Here is a 15,135-nt window from a genome sequence, read left to right as displayed (position 1 = left end):
ATCAGGTTGTTTGAAAGTGGGTAGCACTTCCCCATTCACTCTCTCTCTCCTGCTGCCATGTGAAGATTGTGCCTGCTTCCCTTTTGCCTTCTACCATGATTGTAAGTTTCCTGAGGCCTTCCCAGCTATGCCTCCTGTACAACTTACAGAATTGTGAGTCAATTAAACCTCTTTTCTTCATAAATTACCCAGTCTCAGGTAGTTCTTTATAGTAGTATGAAAACAGACTAACACAGATCTCTTCCCCTATCAAAAACTTATTGACAGGCAGAATCCATAACTAAATATTCTAGTGTTGTCCCATCTTGGAAACATGTGCACTTTAACAGAAAGCTCTGTGGGAAGGGAAGAAACACAAATCATTATGGCTCATCATGGGCCAGCAGGGTCCTAATAGGTGTTGGATTATCTAGTTCTCTAAGTAACACTGTGAGGTAGATACAGTTAGCTCAATTTTTACAGATGATAAGAAAAGAGAAAGGAAATAGAGACAGTAGCCAGAAAATGTATGTGGGGAATGAGTATGTATATGGATGGAGTGGCAGGGTTAGGGGGGTCAAGGAGAGGAGTGAGAATGTGCCCTGGGTGAGCAAATCACATTGACTTTGCAAATTGAGTCCTGGAACTCTTTGATCACAATTATGGAGTCACTCTTTCTGGAACGTACTATACTGTTCACAGCATTTGTCTTACAGCTGGGCCTTCTTGTTCTTGTTCTTTTTTCTTCTTGTTATGCTAGTGGTCTTGGCTGAGCAATCTCAGGAAAATCAGAGACCTCCCTTTTTTTCTAAGAGTCTTCATTCCTTCTAATCCAACGTGTTCAGAGGTGGGTATCAAACTCATAAAAGTAAGAATTTACTTATTACTGCAGTCAATCCCATTCCTTCTGTCTCCAACCAGTTTTGATCCTTAAACGTTCACTGTTCTGTTCTTAATTCTATGGTCTTTCAAATTCTGGTATATTGTCTTTCACTCTGGTCTTCAATGTAGTCAAAGTAAAATTTTAAGGGGAAAATAAGATGCGTGATCTTCTCACACACATTTTCATGAAGTTGATTCCAGTGTGACAATTGGCAAGTGCAGGAAGGCAAAAGTCTCTTAAATCAGATATTTCCAAAAAGTAACCATGGACATCCACTCCTACTCTACTCTCTTCCAAATCAGTTATTGTTTTTTCTGCTACGGAAATATAAATTATATTGTGATGAAATTACTCAGTTTTCTCTGTGCAAGGGGGCAGAAAGGATAGCTTAAGAATTATATTTGATTAGATCTCTATTCATAAAATAATTATAACAGTAATTCACTCTGTAATTTTAGTAAAGTCAAGGAAAGCAGACTTTTGACTTGAGAATTATGTTTTATCTGTATTTTAATCAAAAATGACTTGTATACAACAATCTGCATTTAAAGAAAAACGATATATTCACATGCATACCTAACAACATTAAAAATTATTTCTGAATTTTCATAACCCATGTAATTGTATATGAATGACATTAAAGTTTGCAAACTAAATACATTAGTGATGTAGCCTGCTCAACAAAGTTCTCATTCAGAATAAGAGACGTCTAGGTTGAATATATTCGTTCAAGAAAAAAATCATTTTTATTGTCCTTGAAGGATTCTGATATTAGAAACAATATTTTATATGATAGCAAACAGTTAGTAATAAATGAATTTAGTCCTTTTCAAAGCATCATTATTGAAAGCACTTCAGAAAATCTGAGTGTTGGGAGGAAATAGCTTATTAACCTCAGTCCTTTTTTAGTGAGAAGATAATCATGCAGACATTATTTCATTGATAAGATATTCCTGCATAAATAGAGGATAAAGGCAAATCTAAGATTTAAAAAATAATATTCCGCCATGCCCTTTTCCTTCCTTCCCTTCTTCCTTTCCTTCCTCCTCCCTCCTTTCCTTCCTTCCTTCCTCCTCTCCTTCCTTTCATTTTTTAATGCCATCCTATGGCCAAAGAAATGTTTTATACCTTTTTGTTGCACAGGAAACTAAACTTCATGATTCCATTAGAGTTATAACAGTTGTGTTTTCTTTCTCATTCTCGGCAGCTGATTTATTTTCAGGGCTCTTGTGTTTACAGTGGATTTGAATATATGGGAGGGTAATGAATGGTACTAAAAAATGTCCATGTTTACACTTCTCCTTTTTATTATGTTTCTACACTATTGTGCATTTTGATAATTAGACAATTATTCTATAGCCAATTGTATTTGTTAAATCCTAGTTTGGAGACTTAAATAGTCTCTGAATGATTTTTATGCTAACCTGTAGTTCCTCGCTGTTGTTCCAAAACTGTGTCTTTGAACCAGGAAGGTATACAGTTTATTTAAAGGTATTATACTCACCATCTAACTCTGTTATGATTAGTTGTATGACATCTGTCAAATTCCCTAATATTTATAAGCTCAGTTTTCTCATTGGTAAAATGGAAATGTCAGTTTTTTGGGGGAGATTAAATGACATTGTGCATAAAGGCATTTATCAAGGTGCCTATACAAAGAAAGGCCAAGTAAATGTTAGGTCTGCTTGTAAACCTAGTCTCCCCAATATATGCAAAATATCAGACTAAGTTTTATGATTACTTAAACTCATATAAAAATAACTCAGGGATTCAACAATATGGCTCTTTTAAAAATTACACCAGCATAAAATGTGACTATAAGATGTATGTGATATTTTTAAATATATACATTCAGTCTGATGTAATCTATTAAATAATCTTGGAAACTAGACACATATCCAACACTTTTATAATTGCTCAAAACTTTCTTAGACCTTATTAATGCAAAACTCTCCAGAAGCAAATTCTGAGCCATATCAGCATTGTTGTTTTTATTTGACTGAAAATCAAGCCTGTCTTTGAGGGGGCGAAGAAAGTCCAATGAGATACTCTTATTTGAAAGAGCTTTGTAATTCGTAAGAAACTATGTAGATATGAAATGTCACAGAATGGGAAGTATTAATGGATAAGTATATCCTTACTGAGAATATTAACAATTTTGCCTTAGGCTCTTAAAGAAATTCTGAAAACCCCTCAGTGTTTTAAGCTCTAGCAGCACCATTATTGCTTATATAGTCCCCAAAGCGCCCACCTGCAGATAACACCCATCTGACCATGTAAAACTTGGTTTTTAAATAAAAAATATTCATTTCTTCTATTGACTTTACGACTCTGCTTTTGTCCGTTTCTTGCCATATCTAAAATTATCTTCTGTCAATTAATTTTATCCATAGATCTTAGATTGCTAAAGCATGCTCTTCAGTTTGTTTGTCTTTAGAATTAAATTCCTCTTAAGTTGGGTCTGAAATTTTGCCGTAGCAAGCCAATCAAGACTTGGGCTGGAGGGCAGCAAATGAGTGCCTTAGTATCGCTTTTTTCCAAGACTGATTTAAATGAAGAGCTGAGGTTGAAGTAAAAAATTTTCAAAATAGGTTTAAAAGTTTGTAATCTGTGGAGTGTGTCAAGGTGAGTGCAAATGAGTTATTAACCGAATGGATCAGGAAATGTTAGGTGTGGAATGGAAGCCTAGGAAAATGGCATCCGGAACTGACGGGTAGAAGAACACTTCCTGTTCTGAGGCATGTTTGAACGGAGGGTAAAACCTGATTGGGCAGCTTAAAAATGTTGTGATCTAAACTAACCATCCTTAGATCATTTTGTTAATTGAGAACTTAAGAGAGAACAAGGTTTGATCATATATTGTTTCCTGATTGGCAGAAATGGATTTTACCTCATTAATGTTCGCAGTTGGCTGTGTCTTGTTTATGTCTTTGTCAGAAGTCATTTCAATTTTTTTTTTTTTTAATTTGAGGTCATCAATTCCCTTTTCTATTCTGTGACTTTATATTAATTATATTTTCTCTCTGTCGACTGGATGTGATACTTATTAATAAAAACTAACTTCTCTTTTCCTCAAGTATAGCCATATACATATCCTATTAGTGTCTATTGAGGCAACTTATCCCAACTGAGAAATTAGGGACTGTTGGTTTGCAGCTCCGTTAATGAGCAAATAGGAAAAGAGCTAAAGTGTTGCATATCATATTTTCTGGACATGTCTGCAGATATTCATAGGAACCTTAGAAATGCATAGGTAGCCAATTGTTCAACATCAGGCTTTAAAAAGTAGTACATAATATTTTGAAAATGGGTGAAAATATCATTTTTGCCAGAAGAAAATGACAAATACTCTTCAAAATTTTCCACCAAATAATTAACAGCTTTATTGGAGATATTCCTAAAGCAAGCACGTGCTTCCCAACATAGCTAAATCTATGAGGCAAAGAGAGAGGCGGGAGCAGAGGCACAATACCAAGGATGCATTTTGAATATAATGGAATACAAATCAGGTGTTACTAAAATACTCAGCTTTAAGGTTTATCAGTGGCTAAGTTACAGTGGGTCAAAATTATCAAGGTTCTTCAGTGAAATTATGTGAAATTCTTCTCAAGAATCTACCCTATAACTTATAGACATTCAGACATTTCCTTCTACAGCTTGCAAAAATGGAAGAGTCTCTTGAATATGCATGCATGCTACTTGCCATTGTATGTTTTGATTTATTTCATGATATTCTAATTTCAGTACTTTAAGAAATACTGCATACTGTTTTCATTGTCTGGCAAATACACTTTCAAATGAAAACATTTTTAATTTAGAAAGGAAGGGGCTTGGAATTGATACACTAAATTCTTCTTATTCAAAGTCACTTCTGTGCCCTTCACATCTTCAGATTTAATATATTAGAAGTTAAGGAGGTTTTCAGTTAGATTGAAAAAAGACATATTTTTAAAGTGTGTCATTTAAACATTGAGTTTTAGGGACTTTATGAATATTTCAGCTTGGCTTCTGAGAAGTTAGTGTAACATATCTTTTCATAAATATAATTGTTATATTGAAAAAGGATCTCTTATTCCAGGCATATGCAGAGAGAGAAGAAATCGAGACTTCAGTAAGGTATGTCAGGACAGAAGAGTTCAGTTACCAAATCCCAGGAAGTAACATCACCACACTTATCAGAGTGAATGTCATAGATTCAGTTGCCGCTGCACATCCTGCTCCTGTTGTGTCTAAAGTACTGCCAGTGTCTGTTTGATGGATTTGCTTTACATCACTGAAGTTCATATCATCTGGCATCCCTGTAGAGGCAAATAAGAAAGCACAGGATGATGTGTGACCACTTCACCATAGTATGTCTAGAACAACTCTTAAACTCAAAGTGTGGACAGTATTGTTTTTGGGGACCATTCTCTGTGTTCACCTAATTCTAAATGGTTAATATGACACAGGTATTTCCGTCCTACTTAAATTGGAGAGTTCAAGCTCTTGTGTGAAAATTCTCAGAAATATTATAAGAGCAAAGTGAAAAGATTTTTAGCTTTTAAAAAATTTTGGAACATTTCTGTGCCACTGGTAAGAAAGTGAAGACATTTAATCAATTAATATATCCTGAGGTACGGGATTAGTTCTTGTTTCAGAGATGTATCAACTTCAGTAACCGAAAACTTTTCCCGTGAAAATAAAACCAGGTGAGGGGATATAATTGAATAAAATATTTTTTAAAAGTAAAATTTCTACAGATCATATTTTACATTAGAATAAAGTAGGCCTAAGATCCTTTTCAAATTTATTTTTATTTTTACTTGACAAATTTTATAGACATTGATGGGGTACAATGTGATATTTTGACATGTATACCAGGAGGAATGATAAAATCAAGCTGGCTAGCATATCTATCACCTCACATCCTTAGCATTTTTCTTGTGGAGAGAACATTTGAAATGTACCTTCTTAGCAATTTGGAAATATACAGTGCATTATGAATGATAGTCACCACGCTGTGCAGTGGTCTAAAACATTTCTTCCTCCTGTCTAACTAAACTTTGTACCCTCCACCCACCATCCCTCCTCCCTTCCCCGCATCCATCCCCTGGCAGCCACCCTTCTACTTTCACCTTTCTGACTTCAGCTATTTTAGATTCCACATGTAAGTGAGATCAGGAATAGGACCTTTATGGAAATAGCACATAGCAAAGAATAATAGCAACAAATGTTAAATTATATCTTTCATACACACATATAGCTGTGAGGAAGGAGGTGTAGATATCTATCAACAGATCAAAGAAGTTGTTAATGGGTGGACTGGAGAATGAAGTTAGGGATATAGTGTTTCATTTAAAAAAATGCAGGCAAAGTCATAGACCAAGATCCAGTCGCATTCTGGTTATTACTTCTGTACGTTATGAAACCTGACAAGTTGAGGAAAAGACTAACCCCTTAATTAACTGGGTTGAAAGAATTGCTTTTTAAAGATGTTTACCTTGGTACCATATACTTAGGGAATTACTGATTCATCACTTATTATCTAGTGCCATCAGTGTTCTGAGACTAAGTGACTGAATTATCTCATGGCATGCCACTATCAGTCACAATTAACAGATTTAAATTCATTGTTACTACAGCCACAAATATTGACATGGTAATTACAGAGAGATTGAAAGAATAAACTTCATATAAGGAAAAGTCAATATTTATGTAATTAGGCCAATACATATATATAATTCAGAAGATAAGCTGTGCTGCATTCAGAGATGAGAACATTAAAACGAAGCAAAGCTCTGCTGATCTGACATATTGATTTTACAGTTTGAGCTCTTACATTATTATTCATTGTTTGGGTGCTTGTTTTGCCCTTCTGTGTCATTAGGCAAGATGAATAAACTAGTGATTCCCTTTTTTATTTTTTTTAAATAGGGACTAGAGTGGAGTATGAATATTTTAGTCATGGCTTTATACCTCTTGTTAAGCTTAACAAGAAGCTATGAGGACTCCAGGCAATTAAAAATATATTTTTTTCTAAGATAACTACATAAAGTTGAGCTTTACAGGATTTACTTTTCATTTTTAAGCATTGTGAATTTGTGTTTGGATGGGATCCATGAATAAGGTTTTCTTATGCCATTCTGAGCTTATATTTTGTTCATTCATGAGCCAGACACTGATTTAGGTTTAGTGGATGCCATCATGGGTGAAAACATGTAAGTAGAAAGATGTTAAATCTTATGCCTGCAAGCCAGACAATGGCAGGAGAGCTTTTCTGCCTTCAATCAGATGCTATTTTACCATCTTACATTAAGGTGTTATTAATAAATAAATGTAACAGTTCTAAGGAATATGGCCTTTGAGTAACAAGTATATGAAAAGAATTCAAGATCTTTTCAAAAGCCTGGCAATCATGGCTGTAGTTATGGATCAAATCACAACTTTGTCATCTGTAAAAAGACATTAGCATGCCAAAAATTCTAGCTCCATGATTATTTGATGCAATGATTTTTTTCATAAAGAAATTTAATTAACCAAGCTTATAAATTATACCAAGGCTTATAAAGACCTATAAAAGGAAAAATTAATTTGGAGATTTATTGTATTAATACATTAAAGAAAAACAAAGTAATTTTTGAATACTCTTATATGCATAATAGCAACAGACAAAGGTGTCAATAAATTCATAGTTTTGCTCTTGGTGGTTTAGAGTCTGATGGTGAAAGAAAATTGTGTTATTAAAAAATGAAGGTAATATTATTACACAGATACAGGCCTGGTGATTGGTGCTGTGAAATATGGTAGGCCAAGAGCAGTGGCTCACACCTGTAATCTCGGCATTTTGGGAGGCTGAGGCAGGCAGATCACCTGAGGTCGGGAGTATAAGACCAGCCTGACCAACATGGAGAAACCCTGTCTCTACTAAAAATACAAAATTAGCCAGGTGTGGTGGTGCATGCCTGTAATCCCAGCTACTTGGGAAGCTGAGGCAGGAGAATCACTTGAACTCGGGAGGTGGAGGTTGCGGTGAGCCTAGATTGTGCCATTGCACTCCAGCCTGGGCGGGCAACAAGAGCGAAACTCCATCTCGAAATAAGGTAAAGGGATGTAACTTGGTCAGGGAGTGCTCTGCTAAGGAAGTGGTAAAGTGTATTAATTTATTTGATAATATCTACAGAGTCCTTGCTATGGTGTCAGGTACAGTTCCAAGTACTTCACAAATGATAAGTCATTTAATTTTCACAAGTCGCATAAAATAGGCACTATTGTTATTACCTGCTTTTATAGATGAGGAAACTGAGGCACTAGAAAGTTAAGTGACCACAAGCAGTGGAGCCAAGATCAAATCTAGAAGTCTAGACCTAGTCTGTGCTCTGATCACCTGCCTCCCTGATTCCAAGCACATTGCTTGGCACCAACAAGTCAATACTTAAATTGAGAACAAAAAAGATAAATTACGTTACCTACAAAGTGCATTAGAGTGTTTTCTCTCCTTCCTTGTCATCTGGGATGGCTGAGTAGGTGCTACTTTGGGGTATTAATCAAGTAACTGGAAGTATTCAGAGGTAGAATCCATGTGGGCAAGTTAATGATGACGAATCAGAATGGCCTGATGAATCTGAGAGGACAGCACCTTCTTTTCATCATTTACACAGAGGCAGGAGAGTGTGGGTATTTTCCTCTATCTCTATTTCATCTGTCTACATATTTTAAAAATGCTCTTAGTTTCACTAAGGAAAGGCAAGTATGTTTAGAGACAATTTGTTCTATTTTTAATGAAATTACATGGACAAGAATGTATACATTGTTAATTTGCTCATTCATTTATAAAATCTATTCACTGCCAGCTCTGTGTCAGGTATTGTGCTGGAGAGTGAATATACAGTGTGCACTTACAGCCTTTTCCTTCACACTTAGACGAGTCAAATATATATATTTATATCTATATCTCCACCAGGTATCTTTTTCACCATTCCAATGGTGAGAGTACGGGGCAGATGGAATGCTGGGAGCAGGACTCCAGATCCTATAGATCATTATTTGAATTCAACACTAAGTTAATCATGAAGTCAAACTAATTTATTACTAGAAAAATATCCATTTTTAAGGTAGCTATAGTCATGACATCTCAAAAAACATCTATTACAAAGAACACTTCTAATGAATATTGTTGAATGAATAAATTGAAGAATGACTCATTTACACAAGAACAGGATAAGGTTGATATAATTATTTCCCCTTATTCTAAAGATTAAGAAGTTTGATAGAATCACGTTCCCTTATTCTAAATATTAGTAACAGGTGTGGAAGAAGTAATTTACTCAAGGTAACATAGCTGTGGCAGAATTCCATTCGTGCCCCATTCACGTGTGGTCCTCATCGATTCCAGAGCCATACTGTTTGCCACTACACATTCAAAGCATTGAACTCGAGGTCAAATTCTGGCTTTGCCACAGTCTAGCTGGTTGACTTTAGCTATGACCCACATTTCTTGGAACTTTCAAATGAGAGCATTTTCAGTAAGAGAGGAGAGTTAATCAAAATATCTTGCTGGCTAAATTATTAAATCAATATTTGAAAAAATAAGCTAGAATTTTATCCCATAGCATTGTCTAAAGTCTGTGGGACCAAAACTTAAGTAAAAATAATGAGGAAGTAAACAAAATATATAGGTCTATATTTTTATTTATATACAGTTGAGTAAAGCCTACATATTTTAAGTCAGAATCTATAAAGAGAAAATTAATAGTTTTGACATCACACAAGAAAAGAACCTTCGGTACAACAAAAAACACAACAAAATTGAGGATACACACAGAAAAATGGAGAAAATTTTGCATTATAGATTGCAGCAAAAAGATCACGTCTTGAACATAAAAATAGTTCTTACAATCCATGTGAAAACTACAAATGTTCCTGTAGAGAAATGGTGAAAGAACAGAAATGGATATTTACAATTTTAAGAAAAAGGTGAAGTCTTCTTCACTGGACAACAAATAAGTACTATCATACACACAATGAAGTGTCAATTATCTGTTGTCCAGGTGTTAAAAGCAAGACAGAGAGGAGAGTGTAACCAGTTGGGCAAGGGTATAGCCCTTCATTAGAGAATTTGCCAAAATATATTAAAAGTGTTTAAAATGTTCATTTGCCTAGACCAAATAATTCCACTTTTATGAAGCAATTCTGTGGGAATAATGAAGAGTATGTGCACATATTTATTCACAAAATGTTAATCTGTGTATTGTTAATGAAAATCCTAAGCAAATTAAGTGCCAATTGGTAGGGAATTGGGTCAAGAAAATTAAGGTGCATTCATTTATTTAAAACTCTTTAAGGAGTAAATATTTATTAATACAGAAAAGTGTATTTTGATAGCACTTAATGTATATAAATTTTAATAAAATACATGTATATATATACTTTCATGCTCTTTAACATTCTTTTAACTCTAATAGTCTATTGCTGTGTTTCCTTGAGAGTAGAGACTCTCTCATTAATTTCTGTATTGACCTAGCAAGCATTTAACAATAATTAGGTGAATGAATAAGTTGAATGAATTTAATCCAGGGCATAAAAATGACTAAATAATACAAATATGTTTCTCTAACTTAGTTTCTTTTAGCAGAAAAACAAAAATTATATTGCAGCAACTCAGACTAAAATAAAGGATTAGAATTAGATGTGAATTAGAATTTTACATTTAATAAGACAAGTGGTAAATATCATGGAAAAGATTCATTATGAGGAAACAGAATTGACAAATATTTTCTGAATAAAATTGCTATGAATCTTATTATGTTAAATCTAAACTGTTAACTTTGGTCACTAGTTACTAAACTAATTCCTGTCCTTTATGCTAACATTAGCCACATGTATTTTGGCTGGACATTAAGGATTCTAACAAATCTGAGATGGCTAAGCATAACTATTTGCCATTTTTTAAAAAGAGTATGAGGAGCTAATTCAGTCAGATCATGTCTCCTAGTAAATAAGATTGGTGGTTGCATCCAGTATGTTGGGTCACTTGAGTTGAGGATATACTTTTTAAAATGATGAGTTATTTTCCAAAACCTAGGGCTTCTGTATAATCCGAGAACCAAAGAAGAGTGACTGTATGGCTAAAGATACAAGGTTCCTGGTAGCCCTATAGCCTCATTAACACTCGTAACTGAAGGGCAATGCAACTGTCTTCATGAAAGACTTTTCTATTCCTTGTGAAACAGAGTTTTGAGATATAGTAGTCTTTTTGGTCTTAATGTTTTATAGCAATAGTAGCCTTCCTTTTTGGATAAATTATGTAAAAATAATGGAGTTTTCCAAATTGTTAACAAGTGAAACAATGAAAGAAATAAAGTAATGAGAGATTCTGCCTGTAAACCAAAGATTAAGGTAAAATAGTATAATTTATTTTGAAATTATAGCTCTGAGTAATAGCAAGGAAATTGTCACTGTATCAAATAAATTATTAGTGGCTCTCTAATAATGAATAATAAATAGACTTTTTTTCTGGATTGAAGTTTAAACATGAAGGGAATATTTCTTAGATCTTTGGACAGTTCCTAATGCTATATTTCATCTAATAATGGTCATCCAGTTCTTTTTCCTAAGTTTGCTTTATTGATTTTTGAAGATTTTAGCAAAAGAACACACATCTGATTTTGAAAGAACATATTATTTTAAGCTATTTTATAGCAATACTGATGTTGTGATTTTTATCATTCTTGTGAAATTACTTCTAGAACGAATATACAAATAGAAAATTTAAAAGGTCATTTTTGCATATTGGTAATTAAAACTAAGTATTAAAAGTATATCTATTAAATATACCACAGTACTCAGTTATATACTAGTTCTTAGTGATAAGAATTTACAGGTAATTTGGAATAATTACTAATGATTCAGAAAATTATTTTTAAAAAGTATAAGGCTGAAAAATACTATGAGTTAATGAAATTAGAAAATGTTATATCTTGTTTAGATTAGTGATAATATGGACTTAAAGTGCTATTAAAAATTAAAATAATTTAAAAATGCATATCTATGTCTTGACACATGGTAGTGATATTCTACAGTACCAAAGACAAAGAGAAATTTTTTCAAATGACCAGAAAAAAGGTGGCTGTTAACAGAACAAAACATTAGATTAATTTTAAAGAAACAATAACAGTTGCTAAAATAAGTAGAATAATTTGTTCTATTATTATTTTTGTTATTATTTTTAGAGATAAGGTCTTGTTATGTTGCCCATGCTGGAGTGCAGCGATACCATCATAGCTCACTGCAGGCTAGAACTCCTGGGCTCAAGCAATCCTCTTGCTTCAGCCTCTCAAGAAGCTGGGGCTACAGGCACATGCCACCATGCCTTGATAATTTTTTTAAAAAAGTTTTTCGTAGAGATGGGGGTTTTGCTTTGCTGTCCAGGCTGGTCTTGAACTACTGGCCTCAAGTGATACCCCTGCCTTGGTTTCCCAAAATGTTGGGATTATAGGTGTGAGCCACACACCAGGTCAGAATAATTTGTTTTAAACATGAAAGAAAGTAATTATCTATATAGAATTCTATACAGAATTAAATTATGTAGAAGAAATGAGTACTTTCAACAAAGTATTTCTAACTACTCCCTGACAAATTCTTTTTTTGGTTTTAATTTCCATTTTTATCTTAGTTTCATGGGGTACATGTGCAGGTTCGTAACACAGGTATATTATGTGATATTGAGGCTTGGACTTCTGTTGATCCCATCACCCAGACAGTGAACATTGTCCAATAGGAACTTTTTCAGCCTTTGCCCTCCTCCTGCCCTCCCTCTTTTTGGAGTCCCCATTGTCTATTCTCGTCTATATCTGTGTGTATGCAAGATTTAACTCTCACTGTTAAGTAAGAACATGTGATATTTGATTTCCTGTTTCTGCATTGATTCACCTAGGGTAATGGTCTCCAGCTGCATCCATGTTGCTGCAAAGGACACAATGTCATTTTTTTATAGCTGCATGGTGTCTGTATTAGTTTGTTCTCATGCTGCTAAGGAAGACATACCTGAGACTGGGTAATTTATGAAGGAAAGAGTTTTAATTAACTCACAGTTCCACATAGCTGGGGAGGCCTCACCATCATGGCGGAAGATAAAGGAAGAGCAAAGGGATGGCGGCAGGCAATAGAGTGTGTGCCGGGGAATTGCCCTTTATAAAACCATCAGATCTCATGAGACTTATTCACTATCATGAGAACAGCACAGAAAGACCTGCCCCCATGATTCAATTACCTCCAACCAGGTCCCTCCCATGACACAGGGGAATTATGGGGACTACAATTCAAGAAGAGATTTGGGTGGGGACATGGCCAAACCATATCAGTGTCTACGTACCACATTTTATTTATCCAGTCTACCACTGATGGGCACCTAAATTGGTTCTAGGTCTTTGCTATTGCGAATAGTGCTGTGATGAACATATGAGCGCATGTGCCTTTTTGGTAGAACAATTTCTTTTCCTTTGGGTATATACCAGTAATCGGATTGCTGGGTGGAATGGTAGTTCTGTTTTTATCTCTTTGAGAAATCTCCAAACTGCTTTCCACAGGTGAACTAATTTACATATCCACCAGAAATGTATAAGTGTTCCGTTTTCTTCCCAGCCTTGCCAGCATCTGTTGTTTTTTGACTTTTTAATAATAGCCATTCTGACTGGTGTGAGATGCTATCTAATTGTGATTTTGATTTGCATTTCTCTAATGATTAATGACGTTAAGCATTTTTTTCATATGTTTATTGGTTGTTTCTGTGTTTTGAGAAGTGTCTGTTCATGTACTTTGCCCACTTTTTGATGAGATTATTTGTGTTTTGCTTGTTGATTTGTTTAACTTCCTTATAGACTCTGGATAGTAGACCTTTGACAGATGCATAGTTTGTAAATATTTTTATCCATTATGTAAGGTGTCTGTTTACTTTGTTAATAGTTTCTTTTGCTGTAAAGAAGCTCTTTGGTTTAATTAGGTCCAACTTGTCAACTTTTATTTCTGCTGCAATTGCTTTTAAGGACTTGGTCATAAATTTTTTGCCACGGATGAAGTCCAGAGGGGTATTTCCTGTTTTCTTCTGGGATTTTTATAGTTTGAGGTCTTACATTTAGGTCTTTAATCCATTTTCAGTTAATTTTTGTATATGGTGACATGTAGGAGTCCAGTTTAATTCTTCTGTATATGGTTAGCCAGTTTTCCCAGTACCATTTATTGAATAGGGAGTCTGTTCCCCATTGCTTATTTTTGTCAACTTTGTCAAAGATCAGTTCTTTCTATGTGTGCTGCTTTATTTCTGCATTATCTATTCTGTTCCATTCGTCTGTGTTTTTGTACCAGTACCATGCTGTTTTTGTTACTGTAGCCTTGTATACTTTGAAGTTGGCTAATGTAATGCTTCCAGCTTTGTTCTTTTTGCCTAGGATTGCTTTGGCTATTCAGGCTTTTTTTTGTTCCATATAAATTTTGATTTTTTTCCTAATTCTGTGAAAAATGACATTGGTCATTTGATAGGAGTAGCATTGAATCTATAGATTGCTTTGGGCAGTATGACCACTTTAACAATATTGATTCTTCTAATCCATGAGTGTGGAATGTTTTCCCCTTTGTGTCATCTGCAATTTCTTTCATAAGTGTTTTGTAGTTCTTCTTGTAGAGATCTTTCACCTTCTTGGTTAGATGTGTTCCTAGGTATTTTATTTTTTAAGGCTATTACAAATGGGATTATGCTATTGATTTGGCTCTTAGCTTGAATGTTATTAGTATATAGTAATAATACTGATTTTTGTACATTGATTTTGTATCCTGAAACTTTACTGAAGTTGCTTATCAGGTTTAGGAGACTTTTGGCGTTCTTTAGAATTTTTTAGGCATAGAATTGTATTGTCAGCAAAGAGAGATAATTTGACTTCCTCATTTCCTATTTGGATACCTTTTATTTCTTTCTCTTTCCTCTCGGTAGCACTTTCAATATTACATTGAATAGGAGTGGAGAGGGTAGACGTTTTGTCTTGTTTCACTTCTTAAGGGAAATACTTCTAGCTTTTGCCCATTCAGTGGGACGTTACTTGTGTATTTGTCATAGACGGCTCTTCTTTAGAGGTATTTTCCTTCAGTGCTTACTCTGTTTTTATGATGAACGATGTTGGATTTTATCAAAAGCCTTTTCTGTGTCTATGGAGATAACTATGTGTTTTTATTAGAATTCTGTGTATGTGGTGAATTGCATTTATTAATTTGTGCATATTGACCCAACCTTGCATCCCAGGAATAAA

General features: G+C 34.4%; 1 protein-coding gene across 2 annotated transcripts in view; it reads right to left on the bottom strand.

Moving 5' to 3' along the window:
• Nucleotides 1-1,354: 1,354 nt before the first annotated feature.
• The window catches only part of GPC5 (glypican 5), a 1,461,148-nt gene continuing 1,447,367 nt past the window's right edge, over nt 1,355-15,135 (bottom strand). For both annotated transcript variants that reach the window (XM_063651046.1, XM_054446639.2), the window contains one exon: nt 1,355-5,160. In XM_063651046.1, the coding sequence (XP_063507116.1) occupies nt 5,003-5,160 (158 nt within the window). In that variant the 3' untranslated portion in view covers nt 1,355-5,002. The remainder of the gene's footprint in view (nt 5,161-15,135) is intronic.

This window comes from Pongo pygmaeus, chromosome 14 (genome assembly GCF_028885625.2).
Source record: "Pongo pygmaeus isolate AG05252 chromosome 14, NHGRI_mPonPyg2-v2.0_pri, whole genome shotgun sequence".
NCBI classification, from domain to species: Eukaryota; Metazoa; Chordata; class Mammalia; order Primates; family Hominidae; genus Pongo; species Pongo pygmaeus.
This window is presented reverse-complemented; position numbering and strand designations above follow the sequence as displayed.